This window comes from Scyliorhinus torazame, chromosome 7, assembly GCF_047496885.1.
Source record: "Scyliorhinus torazame isolate Kashiwa2021f chromosome 7, sScyTor2.1, whole genome shotgun sequence".
Taxonomy (NCBI): Eukaryota; Metazoa; Chordata; class Chondrichthyes; order Carcharhiniformes; family Scyliorhinidae; genus Scyliorhinus; species Scyliorhinus torazame.
Genome location: NC_092713.1, coordinates 290,211,903 through 290,231,403, shown reverse-complemented (window position 1 = coordinate 290,231,403; position 19,501 = coordinate 290,211,903). Strand labels below are relative to the sequence as shown.

The window sequence follows — 19,501 nt, the reverse complement described above, 5'->3', positions numbered from 1 at the left end:
GTACAAGAGGGAGGGATTCAAATTACTGGGGCAGTGGAACCGGTTCTGGGGAGGTGGAACCAGTACAAACCGGACGGTCTGCACCTGGGCAAGACTGGAACCGATGTCCTAGGGCGGGTGTTTGCTATAGCTGTTGGGGAGGGTTTAAACTAATGTGGCAGGGGGGTGGGAACCGATACAGGAAGTTGGAAGGTAGTAAAACATGGACAGAAACAAAAGGCAGTAAGAGGGAAAGTGTAAGGCAGAGAAGCCATAGTCAAAAATCAAAAAGGGCGACAGTATAAGGTACAGTGACTGAGGGGAGCTCAGTGAATAGGACCAGTAATACTAAAAGGAATAAAATTGGATGTAAAAACATTAATGGTAAGCAACGCGGCAGGTTGTTACATGAAGATATGGGTTCAACGACAAGGAAAATTAGGAGAAAAGTTAAGAGGAAATATAACTTAGGAGAGGTTACTGATCGAGGTGTTAAGATTCAAAACAGAGGTAAAAAAGCCAACATAAGTGTACTTTACCTGAATGCTCGTAGTATTCGGAATAAGGTAAATGAGTTGATGGCGCAAATCATCGTGAATGACTATGATTTAGTAGCCATTACTGAAACATGCTTAAAGGATGGTCACGACTGGGAGTTAAATATCCAAGGGTATCAAACAATTCAGAAGGACAGAGTGGATGGTAAGGGACGTGGTGTAGCTCTGTTATTTAAGGATGACATCCGGGCAATAGTAAGGGATGACATCGGTGCTATGGAGGATAAGGTTAAATTCATTTGGGTGTAAATCAGGAATAGTAAGGCGAAAAAGTCACTGATAGGAGTAGTCTATAGGCCACCAAATAGTAACATTATGGTGGGGCAGGCAAGAAACAAAGAAATAACAGATGCATGTAGAAATGGTACAGCAGTTGTCATGGGGGATTTTAATCTACATGTTGATTGGTTTAACCAGGTCGGCCAAGGCAACCTTGAGGAGGAGTTTATAGATTGTATCCATGATAGTTTCTTCGAACAGTATGTAATGGAACCTACGAGGGAACAAGCGGTCCTAGATCTGGTCCTGTGTAATGAGACAGGATTGATTCATGATCTCATGGTTAGGGATCCTCTCGGAAGGAGCGATCACAATATGGTGGAATTTAAAATACAGATGGAGGGTGAGAAGTTAAAATCAAACACTAGTGTTTTATGCTTAAACAAAGGTGATTACAATGGGATGAGAGAAGAACTAGCTAAGGTAGACTGGGAGCAAAGACTTTATGGTGAAACAGTTGAGGAACAGTGGAGAACCTTCCAAGCGATTTTCCACAGTGCTCAGCAAAGGTTTATACCAACAAAAAGGAAGGACGGTAGAAAGAGGGGAAATTGACCGTGGATATCTAAGGAAATAAGGGAGAGTATCAAATTGAAGGAAAAAGCATACAAAGTGGCAAAAATTAGTGGGAGACTAGAGGACTGGGAAACCTTTAGGGGGCAACAGAAAGCTACTAAAAAAGCTATAAAGAAGAGTAAGATGATTATGAGAGTAAACTTGCTCAGAATATAAAAACAGATAGTAAAAGTTTCGACAAATATATAAAACAAATATATAAAACAAAAAGGTTCGGCACAACATTGTGGGCCGAAGGGCCTGTTCTGTGCTGTATTTTCTATGTTCTATGTATAAAAAAGAGTGGCTAAGGTAAATATTTGTCCTTTAGAGGATGAGAAGGGAGATTTAATAATGGGAGATGAGAAACTGGCTGAGGAACTGAACAGGTTTTTTGGGTCGGTCTTCACAGTGGAAGACACAAATAACATGCCAGTGACTGATAGAAATGAGGCTATGACAGGTGAGAACCTTGAGAGGATTCTAATGGTAATTTACCAAAATTCACTCGATTCTGGGGTGGTCCTGGCGTATTGGAAAGTAGCAAACGTGACACCACTGTTTAAAAAAGGAGGTTGGCAGAAAGTGGGTAATTATAGGCCAGTGAGCTTAACTTCGGTAGTAGGGAAGATGCTGGAATCTATCATCAAGGAAGAAATAACAAGGCATCTGGATGGAAATTGTCCCATTGGGCAGATGCAGCATGGGTTCATAAAGGGCAGGTCGAGCCTAACTAATTTAGTGGATTTTTTTAAGGACATTACCAGTGCGGTAGATAACTGGGAGCCAATGGATGTGGTATATCTGGATTTCCAGAAAGCCTTTGACAAGGTGCCACACAAAAGGTTGCTGCATAAGATAAAGATGCATGGCATTAAGGGGAAAGTAGTAGCATGGATAGAGGATTGGTTAATTAATATAAAGCAAAGTGTGGGGATTAATGGGTGTTTCTCTGGTTGGCAATCAGTAGCTAGCGGTGTCCCTCAGGGATCAGTGTTGGGCCCAAAATTGTTCACAATTTACATAGATGATTTGGAGTTGGGGACCAAGGGCAATGTGTCCAAGTTTGCAGATGACACTAAGATGAGTGGTAAAGCAAAAAGTGCAGAGGATACTGGAAGTCTGCAGAGGGATTTGGATAGGCTAGGTGAATGGGCTGAGGTCTGGCAGATGGAATACTATGTTGACAAATGTGAGATTATCCATTTTGGTAGGAATAACAGCAAAAGGGATGATTATTTAAATGATAAAATATTAAAACATGCTGCTGTGCAGAGAGACCTGCGTGTGCTAGTGCATGAGTCGCAAAAAGCTGGTTTACAGGTGCAACAGGTAATTAGGAAGGCGAATGGAATTTTGTCCTTCATTGCTAGAGGGATGGAGTTTAAGACTAGGGAGGTTATACTGCAATTGTATAAGGTGTTAGTGAGGCCACACCTGGAGAATTGTGTTCAGGTTTGGTCTCCTTACTTGAGAAAGGACATACTGGCACTGGAGGGTGTGCAGAGGAGATTCACTAGGTTAATCCCAGAGCTGAAGGGGTTGGATTACGAGGAGAGGTTGAGTAGACTGAGACTGTACTCGTTGGAATTTAGAAGGATGAGGGGGATCTTATAGAAACATATAAAATTATGAAGGGAATAGATAGGATAGATGGGGCAGGTTGTTACCACTGGCGGGTGAAAGCAGAACTAGGGGGCATCGTCTCAAAATAAGAGGAAGTAGATTTAGGACTGAGTTTAGGAGGAACTTCTTATCCCAAAGGGTTGAGAATCTATGGAATTCCTTGCCCAGTGAAGCAGTAGAGGCTCCTTCATTAAATGTTTTTAAGATAAAGTATAGATAGTTTTTTTTGAAGAATAAAGGGATTAAGGGTTATGGTGTTCGGGCCGGAAAGTGGAGCTGAGTCCACAAAAGATCAGCCATGATCTCATTGAATGGTGGAGCAGGCTCGAGGGGCCAGATGGCCTATGCTCCTAGTTCTTACGTTCTTATGTTCTAAAGTAAATAAAAGCTTCAGGGTGAGCCATTCCCTGGTTCATTCCTCATGGCAATGCCTTGAACAATCAGAGTCGATTTGCCTGGTTTGAATTTAAATAAATGCTTGGCAGGTAATTATTCTCTGATGCATTCTCCATGACCCTGCCTCTACCGATCAAAGTCCAATTGGGAAACATTTTTTTCTTGAGTATAATTTATTGTTCCCTTTGAGATTTTGTATGCTTGTGAATCTAGATGAGTGCAAGATGAAAAGCTTTGACAGTATGTCTATATTTTCAGCAATACTCAAGTTCTGTACTCCCAGGCAACTATAAGGTTGTTGTAGAAACCTTCCGGGTTCTTCAATACACTTCAGGGAAGGGAATCGACTGTCCTTATGAAATGAAATGAAATGAAATAATTAAAATCGCTTACTGTCACAAGTAGGCTTCAAATGAAGTTACTGTGAAAAGCCCCTAGTCGCCACATTCCGGTGCCTGTTCGGGGAGGCTGGTACGGGAATTGAACCGTGCTGCTGGCCTGCCTTGGTCTGCTTTCAAAGCCAGCGATTTAGCCCTGTGCAAAACAGCCCCTATATTATCCAGTCACATCAGCATTTGAATTCAGAGCCATATAAATATGGTTGACCTTCAACTGCACTCTGAATTGACCTAGCAAGTCACTCCGTTGTATCAAACCATTACATTTGGAGTCGTTAAAGAAGGGTGCTGACCACCACCTTCTCAACAACCATTAGGGAAAAGCAATGCATCTTGTGAACAAATGTAAGCTAAGACATAGTAAAGAATTATGAGCTTCATAAACTGTAAATGCTAAATTTATGATAATTAAGTATTTAAACTGATTCATTGCAAATGATCAAAGTCAATTCTGATTTAATGAGTGAGACATTCTCTGAACCTGTAACCTGTTTGATTTTCAGAGTGATCGTGTTTTGATGAAATGGCATGGTGGCAGTAGAATGGATGATCTGGCCTTGCTGGACCTGCTGGAATGCCCTGTGTGCTTTGAAAGGCTAGATGCCACTGCCAAGGTGTTGCCATGCCAGCACACATTTTGTAAACCCTGTCTCCAGAGGATATTCAATGCCAGGAAGGAGCTCCGATGTCCAGAATGCAGGACTCCGGTTGCATGTAGCATTGAAGAGTTACCAGTCAACCTGCTGCTGGTCCGCCTCCTGGATGGCATCAAGTATGGGCAAAGCAATGTCAGGCTCATTCCTGCTCGAATGCCTCAGGCGCCGACTTATCAGGACCATGGGCAAAGAGGCATAGACACTTTGCAAGCTAGTCTGCTGAACACAAACAGGAGCCCTGTAGAGAAGGTAATGATTAAGCCATTTTTATCCTTACCATACAGAAAATAATTTGTTGTACATTTGTGTTCAGGGAAGGCCACCACTGACACATCTGCATTTATTGTCCATTCTTGCCTGTTAGGAGAATCTGATGATGGATTGTGTTTTTGAGTGATTAAATTTGCAACCAAGTGGCTTGCCAAGGCAATAACCTTTGGAATTTCCTCAGGAGCTCTCCTTATCAGTTGCCATGATTCTGGTGGAATATCGGGAGCAAACAGGGATAAACTGTCAATAGAATGTCTGATAACCTCCCCTTGAAGTTTGGTTGGCTGATTGGAGAATTTACAGAAGCCTGCGGTCGCTCCTAAGGGGGGGTGTTAGAGAATTTTCTGACAAAAGTTCCCTAATTATTTGCGGATGGGGGTCATAGGTGGGAGGTGGGGAGGAGGATAGTAGATGAGGGGGCGATTTAATGGCCTCGTCACGCCCGATTTGGTGAGGCCGTTAAATCTCATGACAGGCCGCTCGAGAGAATTGCGATGCTCGGAAGGCCTCGTGAGATCTAACAAAATCTGGTGGGACGTCGCGATCTGGATCTTGCCCTCGTTCGGTGAGATCCAGATTAACATATTTAAATGAACCAAGCTCAGCCTTTTAGCACTGGTGCGCAGAAACGTGGACCAGACGTAACGACACTTGGGAGGGTCTCCCAGGCCCTCGGGTGGTTGGGCAAGGTGGTAACCGAGCACTTCTGCTGGCACCCGGGCACCATGGCACTGCCACCTGGGCACACTAGCAGTGCTATCCCGGGACATAGAGTGCACGGGTGTAATTTTCAGGCTGGCAGGAGCATTGCCAGGGTGCCAGGCTGGCAGTGCCAAGGTGTCCAGGTTGCCATGCCAGAGATTGACCGGGGGTGTCCTGCCCTGAAGAGGTGGGATGAGGGGAGGTTTGATGACCCCCCCCTAAGCGGTAAGAGAGGGCACTGGAGGGTCTGGAGGCCACGGTGGGGACTCCAAGGTGGTCAAATTTTGGGACAGCATTTAAAAATAGCACTGATGAGTTCAGCTCATCGGTTCAGGAAGTGAGATTAATGCGGCCTTGGTGGGGTGTTCCTCACCGAGGCTAAAGAAAGGCAAAGTGCCATTAGATGACCCCATTTAGCCTTCCTAACTCATACCTTAAGTTCTTTCCTAGTTGCTTGAGATTCGTCAAGGGCTTCATCTGTCCAAAGAGCGACGCCCTAGCTTTCCTTTCCCGAATCGCCCGCCGGAGAATCTTGCTCGGCTGGCGATCAGCAGCACCACCCACAGCCGCAGACTGGCGAGCTGAACTCTCGGAATTTCTCCACCTGGAGAAGATCAAATACACCATCCGAGGGTCGGAGGAAGGATTCCCTACTGCATGGGGGCAATTTGTCGGCCTGTTCCAAAACCTGTTCGAGCCCAGCAACAGGACAGCCGGTAGAAAGGGATACGGGAAGGATTAAAAAGGGAAAAGAAAGAAGGACAAGGAGGAACTTTGGGGATGCACAACCCAGGAGTGGGTGGGGTGGGGGGGGGGGGGGGGAGGAGGCAGAGAGCCTGAGAGGGACAAAGTGAGACATCACTAGAGGAGAGGGGGGCAACCCAAACCCTATCCAGAAAAAGAACGCCGACAGAGAGAGGAAAGAAAAGGGGGGGGAACAGGGAGAAAGGGGAGCACCCCCCCGAATTGACCAGGGAGGACACCATGGGGGTGAGCGAGGAAGAGTCAATCTCTGAATCCAGAGGTTCAGGCCTTTGGGAAGCCTTATAGCCCTTCTATATCTCACTCACACTACTGTCGGAGGAATGGTAGGCTTTTGCATTGCAGGAAAACTCTGTTGATTTGGAGGCTGTCCTATCACTTGGGTATCTTCCTCAATGTCTGTCCACTGTACTCGAGGAACAAGTGGTCTAGGGATGTGGAGGCGACTCCTACTGTTTCTCCTGATGCTACGCCCTGGAGTGCCAGCCAGGTAGCACCGAGGTTGGTCGTCATCCTTGCTGTTGATGCTCTCTCTCTCTCTCTCTCTCTCTCTCTCTCGAGGTCTTTAATTCAGACCTTTTGTAGTTGCAGCAAGTGCCTGGTGCAGTGCCTTTTGTGGTGGGCAGAATTCTGCTTCTGCTTGTAGGACTGCTCTCTTTCTTGGATGTCCGGGTAATCTTTGATGACCAACCCTGGTCTTAGTTTTTCAGTGGGATTGGAAGTTGTGTGCTGGGTTTCCTGCTCATCAGGGGCTTGGATGGGGCCAAGCCGCATTGTAATGGGGCAAATCTTCATGTGAGCAGTGGTATGGGAGAGTCCTCATTCTTTTTGAGGAGGGATTCGCACCCTTCTTTTGACCCCAGCATTTTGACTGTGAATATCTCGGGGAGTTGGTCGGGTGGCGGAAACCAGGTGTGGTGGCGAAGTGGGCAAAGTACTTGTGAATATTTTGGGCCGGTGTCCTCAACCAGGATGTTATGGCTCATAAACATCTCTTTCAGTACCTCAATTACTGCCTCTGTGATAGTCGCATATAGTTGTTTCACCTCAACCCATCTGGAAAAGCAATCCACCGCTATAAGGAACGACTTGCTGTTAAAGACAAATAGTTGATATCCAGCCTCTGCGATGTCCTGTTAGGGAACTGTTTGGGGATGAGGGACTCCGTTTGCCCATACAAATGCAGCATAGAAACGTGACAGTTTGCTATGATGTCCTGAAAACAAAGAGTTTGTTTCAAGGCAAAGAGTTTTTCTGCTCTTGCCTGTTTGACAGGCTCCCATTCCAATGGTGATTGCGCGCAGCCTTGAAGAACCCTGCTTGTATTGACTAGCAGCTGCATTCTCCGTTTCAGCGCCTAGGGTCACGAAAGTTTCAAATTCTGGCCTTTGCTGATTTTAAAGTTAATTCTTCAGCAAACACTCTCTTAAGTTAATTCATTCCCTTTTCTTTTCGGAGGGAGCTCTGACGCCACCTGTTCAGGTGCTGACCTGGAAAACTAGTTTTTCTGAAGGAGTTTAATATCAATTTCTGACTGCTAAATTTTTAAAAGCTTCTCAGGAAATTAAATGTTTAACTCGGTCCTGCGAGGTCTGCTGACTCTCCACTCAGGGAATCTTCCAAGAGATTCCTATAGTCTTCTGCTGCAGTGAAGAATTTTTCATCTCTGCATTCAGCTTCCAAGCCTTTCTTTGGAGTTTTCCATGCCACGGCAATTTTCCTTGACACGCCTGCTTCTCAAGCTTTTGTTCAGGTCAGAATGCTCCTTCAAATTTTTCTTTAGTCTTGCAGGATTTTAGTCTCTCTCTGCGTTTTTTGTGAGGTTTTGGGATTTTCAATTCGCTGCCACGATGTTGTAGGGCATTGGATTTATCAGGTCTTAATGAAATATAAGAAGGTTAACTGTCTACTCATTAACTACAAGAATTATGTACATACATATAATAAAAGATTCAGGCTTGGAGCTGTCTCTTAGCTCGCTTGCACACACAGCTCTGTCTAACACTAGACTGACACCTTGGTACACATGTGTTTACTTACATCACAGTGTGGGTGGGACTATGCTAACTCTCTATGTGCCATGCCCTTACACTACAAGATGAATGCAAAATGTGTTATCATCCTAAACTTGCAACTCTGGGTACTTTAACTCCTGGGTTTCCGCTGGTTAGCTGCCCAGCTGAAATGGACAAAAGGCAGAAACTGGTTGAGAAATGGAAACAAAAGTTTGGATCAGAGATGGGGAGCGGGCTTGGGAAGAGTCTCAAGAGTGAAAAAGGGGACTCCTGGGCTGGTGACGTTTTCGTCATACTCCTAGCTGCTTCTCAGGCTTCTTTATTCAATAATCCCCTGACAGGATTGGCTCAGATCAATAATTAAATTAAATTAATAATTAAATTAATCGAGTTCCTGCATGACTCCAGCAGGCTTCTCACCCTGAACTTCAACGAGCAATCAGAATGCTGGCCAGCACAATTCCAGTGGGAACTAGGCCGAAAGCTGTATTTTAAAATGTGCTCAGTCCCTACCCATCCATCTGGGTGGATTAAATTCTCAATCCAATCTGTGCTGACTAATACAAGAGGGTCACTTGAAAGCTGTTGTTATTTTGCAATCACCTATATGCATTCAAATCATTTTGACCTCCATCTGATTCAAGTGTTCAAGTATTACCTCTGTTATTTGTCATTGTGTTGCCAAGGAAACCTATGCGAGACTGTGTGGCTTGTGCAGTAGGCTATTCAAGTACAAACAGTATCCACTTGGGTCTTCCCAGTCTAACTTATTAAGGCTGCATCAAAGCAGCCCCTTTACAATATATGATCAAATGAAGTTCATATCATTGCTGGAGCGAGCCAGCAAAGCACGCACCTTCCCAAATAAATTATTTGTGCACTGAGAAACTGAATACAACCAGGGTTGCAGATGCCGTCTGCATACGTTTACTATCAGTGTTTAAGCTACTCAGCAACAAGAAGAATTGGACTGTAAGATCTAGCATCGAAGACAGTGGGATGTCACTGCATGTTAGAATCACTTTTTATCTGGACATATGTGTGGGCAGTGTTAGCACATGAGGTGCTGCAGGAGGTGGCGTTTACAACAGGGCAAAAGGGAAAACCAATTTATTGTTATTGAGACAACAGCAAGAGGTTATTTGTGAAAACAATGAAACCTTTCCACTCACTGCTGTAATTACTGGAGTGTGTCAGTCCTAATTGAAGGCTGCAAGCAGAATCTTAAGTAAAATTCAGCAGTCTTCCTGTGTCATTGCCCTCAAGGCACCACCCTGGCTGTGCCAGCTGTCATTTCAACTTTAATCGTGCTTGTCTTGCCAGCTAGCACCAGTGTGCCAGCTGACCTCACTGTACCAACTACTCTCATTTGCCAGCAGTACACATTGTGGTAGCTATCTCTTCTGGTCCAACCAGTGCCAGGTGTCTTTGCATTACCCACGATCTTCACAGCATCAACTCCATGAATTGTATGAAATATCCATATGCATTAATCACCCTCACTGTGCTAATTAATCATACAGATTACTCTCACAGCAATAATTACCTCAGCGTGCCGGTTATTTTCACCGAGTTGCCATGTTCTTAATAGCTGTTCACTTGGCTGGGAACGGTCCCTCTTCTTTCAGAAGACACCTGGTTCAAGCTGCAATTCTTAAATACTTGGGCGGAATTTCCACCCACTGCTTTGTGGTGGCGGTCTGCCATTGGCCGGGGGTGGGATCTTCCAGCCCCGCTGCTGTCAACGGATTTTCCCGCTGTTTGCACCCTCGGCCAGCAGGGAACCCCGTCAGCGGCAATGACCTGAAAATTGCAGCCATTATCTAGCTGAGCTCTTCTGCACGGGACTCAGACATTACAGATGAAGTGGCGTCTTACAGATGAGAAGTTAATCCAAGGTTATGTCAGTCTAATCTAGTGGTGTGTAATGTCACAGAAAATCAGCCAGTCTGCAGGCTAAAAACTTGATACGGTTTACTAACAGGCGTGGGATCATAGCGCATTATCACCCTGTGCCTGGTCAGGGTGATAACGATGGCCCCTAAATGTTGCTGCTGTCTGCTCATCTGGGTGATTAGTGTACTGATTGCAAAGCGGAAAACTTACCTTCCCGACAGACCCCTGGCCACTGCTCCCGCCGAAACTCTGAAGGCCGCTTCTCCGGCAGCTGTGTCCCCGCCGCTCACCTCGCGCTCTTTTATCCTGTGTCCCCGCCGCTCTCCTCACGCTCTTTCACTGAATCTCCGCCGCTCTCCTCGCACTGCTCGGGGTTGCTCCGCCATTCAATCTGATCATGGCTGATCTCTTCCTGGTCTCAAATCCACCTCCCTACCTGTTTCCCATATCACTTTAAACTGTTTTCTACCAGAAAAAATTTATCTCCTTCTTGAAATCATTTAATGACTCAGACTGTACTATGGGGCAGCGAGTTCCACAAATTCGCCACACTCTGCGAGAAGTAGTTCCTCCTCATCTCAGTTATAAGTCTACCGCCTCTCAACGTGTATTTGTGACCTCTTGTTCTAGATTGCCCTGCAAAGGGGAACATTTGGGGCAGGATTCTCCGTTCCGCCGCACCAGTTTCTGGTCTTGCTAACCGGCCAATGGGGTTTCCAATAGTGGGCAGCCCCACGCCATCGGGAAATCGCCGTGCGTGGGTGAGCTGCGGGCAAAACAGAGAATCCCAACAGAGGAGAATCCAGCCCTTGGTCTATGTTTACTTTATCAATCCCTTTTAGTATTTTATACACCTCGATCAGATCCCCTCTCATCCTTCTAAACTGCAGCGTGTATATACCAAACTGGTTTATCGCTCCTCATAAGTCAACCCTGACATCGCCGGAATCAATCTATCAAACCTCCTCTGAACCGCCTCCAATGCACCACATCCTTCCTCAAATAAGGAGACAAAAACTGGATACGATACTCCAGACTGGGCTGGTTTAGCTCAGTGGGCTAGACAACTGGTTAGTGATGCAGAACAAGGCCAGCAGGGCGAGTTCAATTCCCATACTGGTGAGAATTCTGGGGTGGAATTCTCCGACGCCCCGCCGGGTTTGGAGAATCGGCGCCGAGCTGCGCGAACCATGCCATGCCGCCCCGACGCCGGGACGCAATTCTCCGCAATGCGGAGAATCGGCGCCATCGCTGCCGGCGTGGTTGCCGCGGTGCCGGTCGGGGTATGCGCCGACTCTCCGGCACGGGCCGGCGCGCTGATTCTCCAGGCCGGATGGGCCGTCAACAAAAAGCTGAGTCCCGCCGGTGCCGTTCTAACATCCTCTGAACTGGCGGGACCTCGGCGTTGAGGGGTCCGGGTGCAGCCTGTGGGGGTGGAGGGGTGGGGGGGTCTGACCCCGGGGTGGGGGGGGGGGGCGTGGGGCCTCCGTAGTGGCCTGGTCCGCGATTGGGGCACACCGATCGGTGGGCCGGCCTCTCTGCCCCCCGGCAACCTGTCCTCCCCGCTGGCTCCTGTAGCCCTGTGCCATTTGGAGCAAGGAAGAAGGCCACTGCACATGCGCTAGTTGGCGCCGGCCCAACTGCGGAGGCGCGGACCCCGCGGCACCGGGTTCAGGCCGGGATCGGCAGCTGGGGCGGCAGAGCCCGCTCCAGCGCCGTCCTAGCCCCGTGTGCGCCACAGAATGGGGTCCCGGAACGGGCACCGACGCCGGAGTAAAATACTCCCGTTTTTACTCCGGCGTCGGCACTTAGCCGCCCGTTGGGAGAATCCGCCCATGAATTCTCCCTCTGTGTACCCAAATAGGCGCCGGAATGTGGTGACTAGGGGCTTTTCACAGTAACTTCATTGCAGTGTTAATGTAAGCCTACTTGTGACAATAAAGATGATGCAGATGTTGTCTCACCAACACCCTATACAATTGCAACAGCGCTTCTATACACCAGTCCTTTTGCAATAATACTAGCATTCCATTTGCCTTTTTAATTGCATGCTGTACCTGCATACCGACTCCCTGCGATTCATGGACAAAGACATCCAGATCCCTCTGCCCATACGCATTTTTAACTTTTTCCAAGAGTGTCTCAGAGAAGGGCCATGGTGATCATCACAAGACCACTGACAGCACTGGTCCTACTCTGGTCTGTTAACGATGGAACCAGCACAGTTCAGGAACCACCTCTGTGGTGAATCGCAGCTGCCTCAGGGCACCTGGCTGAAGTGGAGACAAGAATATCTGTTGAGAGCCCTCCTCCTCAGTCTGTGAATAGCTTCCCCCCCCTCTGCCGACCCCTTTCCACCTCCCCATCATGCTGAAGCCCAAGAGGATCTGCAACCACTCCCCCATGAGTGACCACAGGCTTTCTGCTCTGTTACGTCACCCTGGGCTAGTTCGCGGTCAATTCTAGCCGCATTTGATCTGAAGTTGCAACACAGTTGAAATTAACTTTTAATTTTAAAATAATTTCTGAAGTCTTTGGCTGCCCAATAACTACAGTCACAAAGTTTGTAAACTTAAACACAATTAACTTTTATTATTAATAGTAACTATAAATAAATAGACAACTGGTTAACTACCATCTAATGTCTAACCCAACCTCCTTCTCCCTTTAACTCGCCCCACACTATATACACACACAAGACAAACAATTTCAGAGGGGATAGAGGGATATAAAATAATAATATTCAGAGGATAAAAGTCTCTGTTTCAGATGGACATCTTCTAGTTAGATTTTTTCAGTCTAGGTCTCCAGTTGGATGATGTCTTTGCTTTCAATCTGTAATGGATTTCACTGTTGACTCATCAGGGTCTCGAGACAAGCAGCCAACAATTGAGAGAGAGAGAGAGCAACACACAGCTTCACCTCTCCAAGTTAGAAACTTTCTGCTAGGTCCTCTGAAAAAAACTCACCTGGCAGGAACCAGTCGCTGTCTGTTGCCAGGCATCAACCAACCAATAAAACCAAATCCCTCCAATCTCTCAGGTGCTAAAAAGTCTGGGTTCTCTTGTTCAAAATCTAAAACCTGCTATGGCAAGCATACTATTCTGCTTCCTCACTTCCTCTGCTTGATTTTAAGGTATGTCTCCATTAAAGGTCCATAGACCAAAAACAAAAACAACAAAATAAAAGAAATAGGAAATAAATGAATCAACAGGAAGGAAGGGCCCTTACCGCTCAGAGGCCTTCAGACCCCACTGAAAGTCTTGGAAAAATCCAATTCCATGCCCTTTTGACTCCAACAACTTGTGTAAGCTCCTCCAACAACACGGTATTCACACTATTTGCCCCAATTCCACAGCAGCAAACAAAAGTCAAAAACACCTCAAATGTGGTTCCATGCTAATTCCGTTAAATAGCACTGCTGGGGGCTGGGGGCAATAGCACATATACAGCCGAGTGTTGAAGAGAGCGAGTTAAACAATGGCAGGTCAGGTGCCAAATTAGTGTTAGATACTGCTTGTGTTCACCATCTGCCCTGTTTGCCAGCTTCCACACAGGTGTAGTGTGCCCTGTTCATGCCCTTCCAAGCATGGCATGCAGTTCAAACTAGAAATGGCCAGAAGAGGCTCATCTGCCGATATGGAACTCTTGTCGCCCAAAGTGCCAACGACAGCACTGCTACAGAACCTAATTTCAGGGTTTATATATTTCTAGATTTTATTACCTGTTTTTCTTTTTTAATATAAATTTAGTGTACCCAATACTTTTTTTCCAATTAAGGGGCAATTTTAGCGTGGCCAATCCACCTACCCTGCACATTTTTGGGTTGTGGGGGGCGATACCCACGCAAACACGGGGAGAATGTGCAAACTCCACATGGACAGTGACCCAGGGCTGGGGTCGAACCTGGGACCTCGGCACCGTGAGGCAGCAATGCTAACCACTGCGCCACCGTGCTGCCCTTATTACTTGGTTTTCTGGCGACCATAAATATTTCTGAGAGTAACAAGATAGGATGTCAATTCTTATATTTACAAAATAAAGTAAAACGTCAGATAGAAAACAGTCACAGAATCGTTGAATGGAACAGCTCATTGAGACTTCAAAGAGCAATCCAGTTAGTTTCATTCGCTCTATCTTTCCACCATCACATCGGGTCATGCATTCCAAATTGGAACGGCTCTTTGTTAAGTGATGGGTACGTAATCTCTCCAGCAGTGAAAAGCGCAAAACACAGTCAGTAGTGTGATTGAATGATCCTCAAATCTGTCCAATGTGAGAGTTAAAAGGACATAATCTGTCTGCTGCAATATTCATCAATCGATGTGGAATATCAGTGCATGGCAATTCACACAGCGATTCTGCAATATCAGTGTGTCTCAGCTCCTGGACTTTATTACAGAACTGATTTGTGTCGATCTATCTGCTCCTACTAAAGCAGATTGTTGCATGCAGTAAAGTATGGAATATCTTCTTTTAAAGCTAACAATTATATCACACTATCAGATTGTTGATTGATTTCACCGTACACTCACAGTGCACCTATTGGTCATGCATGCTCTTCTGTAAAGAACAGCTTGCATTATTAATGTTTGTTGTCGAGCTCACTCCATTGTACATTAAAGAATCAGCGGTTTTGAAGGGCTCAGGATGAATATTGTTCGTTTTATTCCATCATTTTCACTGCTTCCTGTCATTAAAGTTACCCCTGAATTTGTCAATAGACTTGTTTGTGATGGGACTCATTGTTGTCTCACGGCGCCGAGGAGCCGGGTTCGATACCGGCCCCGGGTCACTGTCCGTGTGGAGTTTTCTCATTCTCCCTGTGTCTGCGTGGGTCTCACCCCACAAGCCACAAATATGTGCAGGGTAGGTCATTGGCCATGCTAAATTGCCACTTAATTGGAAAAAAATAATTGGGTACTCTGAACTTATTTTAAAAAATTAAAAAATTAGTAGGACTCATGAACTTGTCATATCCCCTAAATGAAAGAAAGAGAACACAAACAACTCGATCTAGTGGCCCTATCAGCCATGGATGTAAATTCCATAATGGCCGCTAAATCCCATGCACACGGAGGTGACCATAACCGTTGGGGGTTGATGATATGCCTGGATATTGTCCCCTGGCACTCTGGCAGTGCCCCTGGCATCCTGACAGTGCCCACTGGCAGTGCCCCCTGGGAGTAATACCAGAGGAAAATGCTGAGGCACTGGCAGTGGGCAATGATGAGGGGATTACTCTCCTCCATTGAAGGGCGGTCCTCTTCTGCATGTGGAAGGGGGCTTCCCCTTATCCACAGGGGGAACATGTGGGTGGGGGGATTCCCCTTCCGCTATGGGAGTATTTCCCTTATCAGCCAGAGGGGTCCCAATGTCCTTGTGGGGGACCCCAATGCCCATTGTAGAGGGGGGCCTTAACTTTAACTTTGAGATCAAGGGGGCCTGAATTCAGATTCCCAGAATTGCTGTTGTGTTAAGATCCCGCCCCTCCAGCTGGCTGTGTGATCCTCGTCCATAGTTAGAAATTACACAGAGTGCCGTTAGAGCAAACAAGAGAAGGCAGTTATGAAGCTGGTGCGTTTCACACAGCTTTCTTCATTTGACCGAATCCTCTATGTAATTTTGGGAAGATTGCACTGAAGACGTTTATTTTGAGCCACAAGCTGTTTGAGGGCAGATCATAGGGATCCATCTACTAATTCTTCTTCCCATTGTGATACTGGTGAACAACCTACAGATGTGCCATCCCACCATCTTACACCCATTCAGGACAACTTGTCATGAGGTTATGGATCTCTTTTTTAAAATATATTACTCTTAAACTTTCAACTGACTGGAAACTTGCAGATTGAACTGAGACAGAGAAAACTGCTTTAATAAATCCACCTTCGGGAGTGTGAAGAGAGAGATGGTTCCGATAACCTAGGCACCCATCGAAACTCATAACTGTCTAAGGATGAGACATTAAAAATGCAACGATCTGGATGTTGAAACAATGGCTGCCACAGGCAGACACATCCAAATCCTCGAGGAAGAGATTGTAAGTGACAGAGGTGATGTTAAGTAGAGGAAACGAGCTGAAGGTTGCTTTCTCTCCCTCTCTCTTTTTTGGAAGAAAAGTGTTGCCCATTTGAAGGAGCCAACTCTACCTGAAAGTTACCTGTAAACCGAGATCTCATAATAATTGCAATACCTTCTTCATCTGACCTCGTCCAAGTAACCAGCCAATCCAAGTTAGCACAATGTTTAAAATCTATGCCTCAAGAGCAATCAAAGGACTCTGAACAGTATAACATTTTGTCTGTGGGTGTATGTGTGTATGAGGGACGAATGTTTGACATTGCATTTTTATTGTTTTTCTTGGGATTAGTGACTAATAAATTTGCTCCTTCGTCAATTCAAGAAATTAAAGTTTGATTGACTCCATATTGCTGCCGGCTTAAATAAGTGAATACATTTTGATTTGGAAAGGGCATTTGCTCTGTTATGGGCCAGGGTTTAGAGTACCCCAAAGTGTATCATGGAGTTCACCTGACCCACAACTTTTACTAGATTGTGGTATGGGGAGCACACAGCGCACTGTACAGCTGTGGTACAGCAGAAATCGAAAAATATTTTTTAAGGCAAAACAATGTTTATTCTATGAACTCAAGTTAACCTTTTTAAAACATACAGTGAACATCTTAGCAACCATCAATTCATATACAATCCCCAAAGAATACAACACTAAGTAATCCTTATTTTCCTTTTAACATCCATAAGACTTTTTAAAAATCCTTTTAACAGAAGCACATCAGGTTTAAATTCACTACTGAGATCAGTTATCGCTCTGAATTCACCAAATGATCAAGAGATAGTCTTTACATGGCAGAGCGAACAACATTACACATTCTCTGGCTGACTGCAGCTCCAACACTGAAACAAAACCAAAAAAAACACAGATACATCCAAACTTTTCTCAAAGTGAAACTAAAAAGCAGAGCCAGAGCTCAGCTCCACCCACACTCTGACATCACTACAGTGACATGAGCAGACAAACATTTCTTAAAGTGACATTCTCATGACACCTCCCCCCAAGAAAAAAAAATAAACCATCAACTTCAGGATGGTTTCATTTTTCACCTTTTCACTATCCTTTAAGAAATACACACAGTAAATATACTTTTTTGTTTCAAAAAACAACACACGCAAACAGGTATAATAATATAGTCAATTTTTTTTTCTTCTTCCTCCAACTGGACCTGCTTCTGTTCGTCACATTTGTGACAAAGGATCGGCTATCACGTTTTCTCGTCCTGCCACATGTACTATTTTTAAATGAAATGGCTGTTACAATAAACTCCAGTGAAACAGCCTTGCATTGTTATTCCGGAATCGCACCAAAAACGTCAAAGGATTATGATCAGTATATATAATTGTGTCAGACGGATTGCTGGTCACATAGATGTGAAAATGTTGCAAAGCCAGCACCAAACTCAAAGTCTCTTTCTCAATCGTTGAATACTTTTTCTGCTGAGAATTCAATTTCTTTGAAAAGTAACCAATAGGCCGCTCTAGCTCTTCGTCGGCGTCTCGTAGAAGCACCGCACCTACGCCCATATCACACATCAACCGCCACTTTGAATGGTTTGGTATAATTTGGGATGACTAACACAGGAGCAGTGGTTAACACAGCCTTCAGGCTATCAATTGCCTGTTGACACTTCGCTGTCCACTGGAATTTGTTACACTTCTTGAGCAAGTCCGTCAGTGGAGCGACCACATTGCTAAAATTCGGTACAAATTTCTGGTAAAATCCATTCATATCAAGAAACCGCATTATTTCCCGTCGTGACGAGGGTATCGGAAACTCCCCAATAACTTTCGTTTTCACATCCCGTGGGACCAGTCGACCCTGTCCGATTGTATGTCCAAGGAAAGTGACTTGGGCTTTTCCAAATTCACTTTTGGCTAGATTTATCACCAAACCCGCCTCCTGAAGTCGATCGAATAACGCCATCAGATGTTTTAAATGTTCTTTCCAAGTCTACCTGAAAATTACCAGATCGTCTACGTATACCGCACAATTGGGTAATCCTGAAACGACTTTGTTAGTTAACCGTTGAAATGTGGCTGGGGCGTTTTTCATGCCAAATTGCATAACTTTAAATTGGTATATACCATCTGGAGTCACAAAAGTTGAAATCTCCTTCGCCCTTTCGGATAAAGGTATCTGCCAGTAACCTTTAAGTAAATCCAATTTTGAAATAAAAGCTGCTTGTCCCACTTTCTCAATACAATCCTCCAAACATGGGACAGGGTAAGAGTCCGTTCTTGTAACTGCATTAACCTTTCTATAGTCCACACACAACCGTTGGGTACCGTCTGGTTTAGGCACCATCACTATGGGTGAGCTCCATTGGCTGAAACCCACTTCAATTATGCCATTTTTAAGCATACTCTCAATCTCTTTGTTAACCTGTGCCAATTTAAAAGGGTTAAGTCTATATGGATGTTGTTTGATTGGAACAGCATTTTTTTTTTTTCAAAAAATATACTTTATTCATAAAATCTTTCATAAACATTACAGAACATTTTGAATTGTCTTGACTGTACATTTTCATCAGAGTTACACATTCCCTTGACTTTCTTCCATTCAATTTTGATAATATTACACACATATCACTTTACGTTACAATCCTTCTTAAATATTTACATTGTCATATTTCTTTTATACATTGGAGTGTTGGTGGCCCAGACTGAGGGGGGTTTACACTGTTACCCGCCCCTCGGTGTACATTTGCTGGAAAGACCTTACACAGTGGTCTTTCCCCATTGCGCCTTGGCGGCAGCTGCCCCAAGCTTGAGTGCGTCCCTCAGCACGTAGTCCTGGACTTTGGAATGTGCCAGTCTGCAACACTCGGTCGAGGACAATTATTTGCATTGGAAGATCAGCAGGTTTCGGGCAGACCAAAGAATATCTTTCACCGAGTTGATGACCTTCCAGCAGCAGTTGATGTTTGTCTCGGTGTGTGTCCCTGGAAACAGTCCATAGGGCACAGAGTCCTGTGTCACAGAGCTGCTAGGGGTGAACCTTGACAAGTACCACTGCATCTCTCTCCAAACCTTCTTTGCAAAGGCACATTCCACAAGGAGGTGGGTGACCGTCTCATTTCCCCCACAGCCACTCCGAGGGCAGCGTGCAACGGCGCTGAGCTTTCGGGTGTACATGAAGAATCTGACAGGGAGGGCCCTTCTCACCACCAGCCAAGCTAGGTCTTGGTGCTTGTTTGAAAGTTCTGGTGATGAGGCGTTCTGCCAGATGACTCTGACAGTCTGCTCAGGGAACCATCCAACGTCCTCCACAGTCTCCGTTTTCCTGAGGGCCTTGAGGACATTACGTGCTGACCACTGCTTCATTGCTTTGT

The 19,501-nt window shown here is 45.4% G+C and overlaps 1 protein-coding gene across 1 annotated transcript in view; it reads left to right on the top strand.

Moving 5' to 3' along the window:
* LOC140427090 (E3 ubiquitin-protein ligase SH3RF1-like) overlaps positions 1-19,501 on the top strand; it is a 127,977-nt gene that overhangs the window by 11,998 nt on the left and 96,478 nt on the right. The window contains exon 2 of the mRNA XM_072512597.1: positions 4,294-4,695. Within this exon, the coding sequence (XP_072368698.1) occupies positions 4,309-4,695 (387 nt within the window). The 5' untranslated portion in view covers positions 4,294-4,308. The remainder of the gene's footprint in view (positions 1-4,293; positions 4,696-19,501) is intronic.